Source organism: Lucilia cuprina, chromosome 6 (genome assembly GCF_022045245.1).
Source record: "Lucilia cuprina isolate Lc7/37 chromosome 6, ASM2204524v1, whole genome shotgun sequence".
Lineage (NCBI taxonomy): Eukaryota > Metazoa > Arthropoda > Insecta > Diptera > Calliphoridae > Lucilia > Lucilia cuprina.
In genome coordinates, this window is record NC_060954.1 from 45,602,748 (window position 1) to 45,605,235 (window position 2,488).

General features: G+C 26.1%; 2 protein-coding genes across 3 annotated transcripts in view; one reads left to right on the forward strand and one right to left on the reverse strand.

Annotated features, from left to right (window-relative positions):
• Positions 1-2,488, forward strand: part of LOC111680704 (angiopoietin-2) — a 112,124-nt gene that overhangs the window by 28,236 nt on the left and 81,400 nt on the right. The gene's annotated exons all lie outside the window — the stretch shown is intronic.
• On the reverse strand, positions 787-2,388 carry LOC111687766. The gene has a single exon (XM_046953896.1). The coding sequence runs from the start codon at positions 2,005-2,007 to the stop codon at positions 1,432-1,434; it is 576 nt and encodes a 191-aa protein (XP_046809852.1). The 5' UTR covers positions 2,008-2,388; the 3' UTR covers positions 787-1,431.

Consider the following 2,488-nt stretch of genomic DNA (forward strand, 5'->3'; position numbering starts at 1 on the left):
GTCTAGTCTATAGTCTAGTCTATAGTCTAGTCTATAGTCTAGTCTATAGTCTAGTCTATAGTCTAGTCTATAGTCTAGTCTATAGTCTAGTCTATAGTCTAGTCAGTATATAATTATGTCAATGATGAGTGTTATCCTTAATCCATTTAATATACTGCTCTAGTTTTTAATCTGGACTACGATTTATTCTATAGTCTAGTCTATAATGTATTCTCTAGTGTAGTCTGCAGTCTTGATTGTAATTTTGTCTTTAGTCTAGTCTATAGAATATAGACATTCTATAGCCTAGTCAATTTCATATTCTTATATCTTATATTCTGAAATCCTTTTTTTGGTTCCTTTAATATATAGTATAACCAAATATCGGTCAACCTTATCTAATATGCATAATTTTATAATTTATTACTTAGAAACAATACCACCTGCATTTAAGACTTTTTTATTTTGATTTAATTTTTTTGTTTGTTTTTTTGTCTGTTTTCTAAATGTTAAAACCAGATTTTTTACATTGCACTACTTTTAGTAATAAAAAAAATTATTTCAGCACAACTAACATACAATTGATTTGCTATAAATGCAAATAAAAAAAATAAATGCTGAAAACAGATAAGACAAGTTGCTCTGGTTATTTACATTTTTTTTGAAAAATATACAATATTTTTTTTTTTTTTGGTTACTGTTGTAGCTGTTAAATATTTTGCAATAAATGTTTAGAAAAAAACTGAAAACAACAACAAAATGAGTAAGAAAATATATAAATATTTAAACATTTTAGCATTAGACAATATTGATATTTATCAAGGTCGTTTGGCGGTAAGCAATTGTAGGCAAAAGAAAAAAAATATGGAAAAAATAATAAAAGAAAAACTAAACGAATATTAAAAGTTTAATGTAATGGAGGTTTTAAATAATTGTAATTGTTAACAATTGTTTTGAAATAATTCAAAAAATAAAAACTGGAATTATAGAGGATCCATTAAACATTATTTTTAAGTTTGTCTCTTAAGTCTTTTGTTTTGTGAGCAAGTAATTTGCAATTCTTCACAGAAAAACTTGTCTCATAAAGTTTGTTTTTCTTTTTTTTCTGCTGTAATAATATCTTAATTTCCTGTTCGAAATTGTTTATTATGATTATTTTTCAAAAATTTATGCAAATTTATAAATTTATTTTAATTTCAATTTTTGTCGGTTGCTACTTTGATTGCAATGGAAAAATATGGGAAGTTTATGTAAATTTTGTTTATAAGTAATATATCATTATGTTGATATTATTTTGGTTGAAATGTATGATGATTTTAATAACATTTATTTTCATTTATATGTTAATTTATTTTATATTTTTCATATAATTTTTTTAGTTAATTAAATCTTTGGTAAACGTTTAAACATTTTATTTGTATCCAGTCATTTGTTATTTCACCAACACTAATTCTAATCCTCTTCAATTCGAAAATACACCTCAAATACTACCTCGATAGATCCATGAACTTTTATCAACAATCTATAGAGACCCTCTGCCATATGAGATGGCAAACTATCATTAGATATAGTGCAATTTCGAATTTCCACATAACGTTTTGTAAGTGGCGCCACAAATTCTTTCTCCAAATATGGCATATTTGTAGCACATTCCTGTATGTCATTCATCAAATAAGTCTTATAAAATGTATTCACTGTCTCTGTTAAAGTTTCATTACACATTTCCATGGACAACTTACGAAACTCGTTGCGCACTGTACTGCTGCGATACAAGAAGCCTTCAAATAAAGCGTTATCATCAACATCGATTTTAAAGTCTACAAAGCCATTCATAGCAAATATACCGCGTGATATGCGTACAATTTCGAATTTTAAATCACAAATATCACGATTACTGCTTTCCGCGTTAACTTCCAACAATTCTAGGGACCAATTTCTTTCCTCTGCCCAGATCGTAGTTGTTATTAAGAGAAAGTAAAGTAAAACAATCTGAATCCATAATGTAGTTTTAAAAATGTTACGTTTCATTATGTTATTATATGACCGTCTTTTTAAAAGCCCTTTTACAAAATAGTTTTGTTATTTATTGTAGATTTTAATTGTATTTATATAGCTTCAATTTAATTTGTTCAAAAGTGATTTACATTAACATTTATTTATTGTAGTATTGCAGCTAATTACAAGATGTTTAATGATTACAATTAAGTTTTATCATTATTTGTATTTCCTCATCAAGCAAATAATCATCGGACTGATTTTGTGCCAAAATATTCTAAGTCGATAATATTGGTTTGCAAATGAAAATAATGCAAACCGTTAATGTAAGAAACTGAAAAAGATGGCACCGTCATTATTTGAAGGACTTGTTCTTAAATAAAATTGTGTTATAAACGGTTAATAATAACTATCTATCTATCTATCTATCTATCTATCTATATATCTATCTATCTATCTATCTATCTATCTATCTATCTATCTATCTATCTATCTATCTATCTATCTATCTATC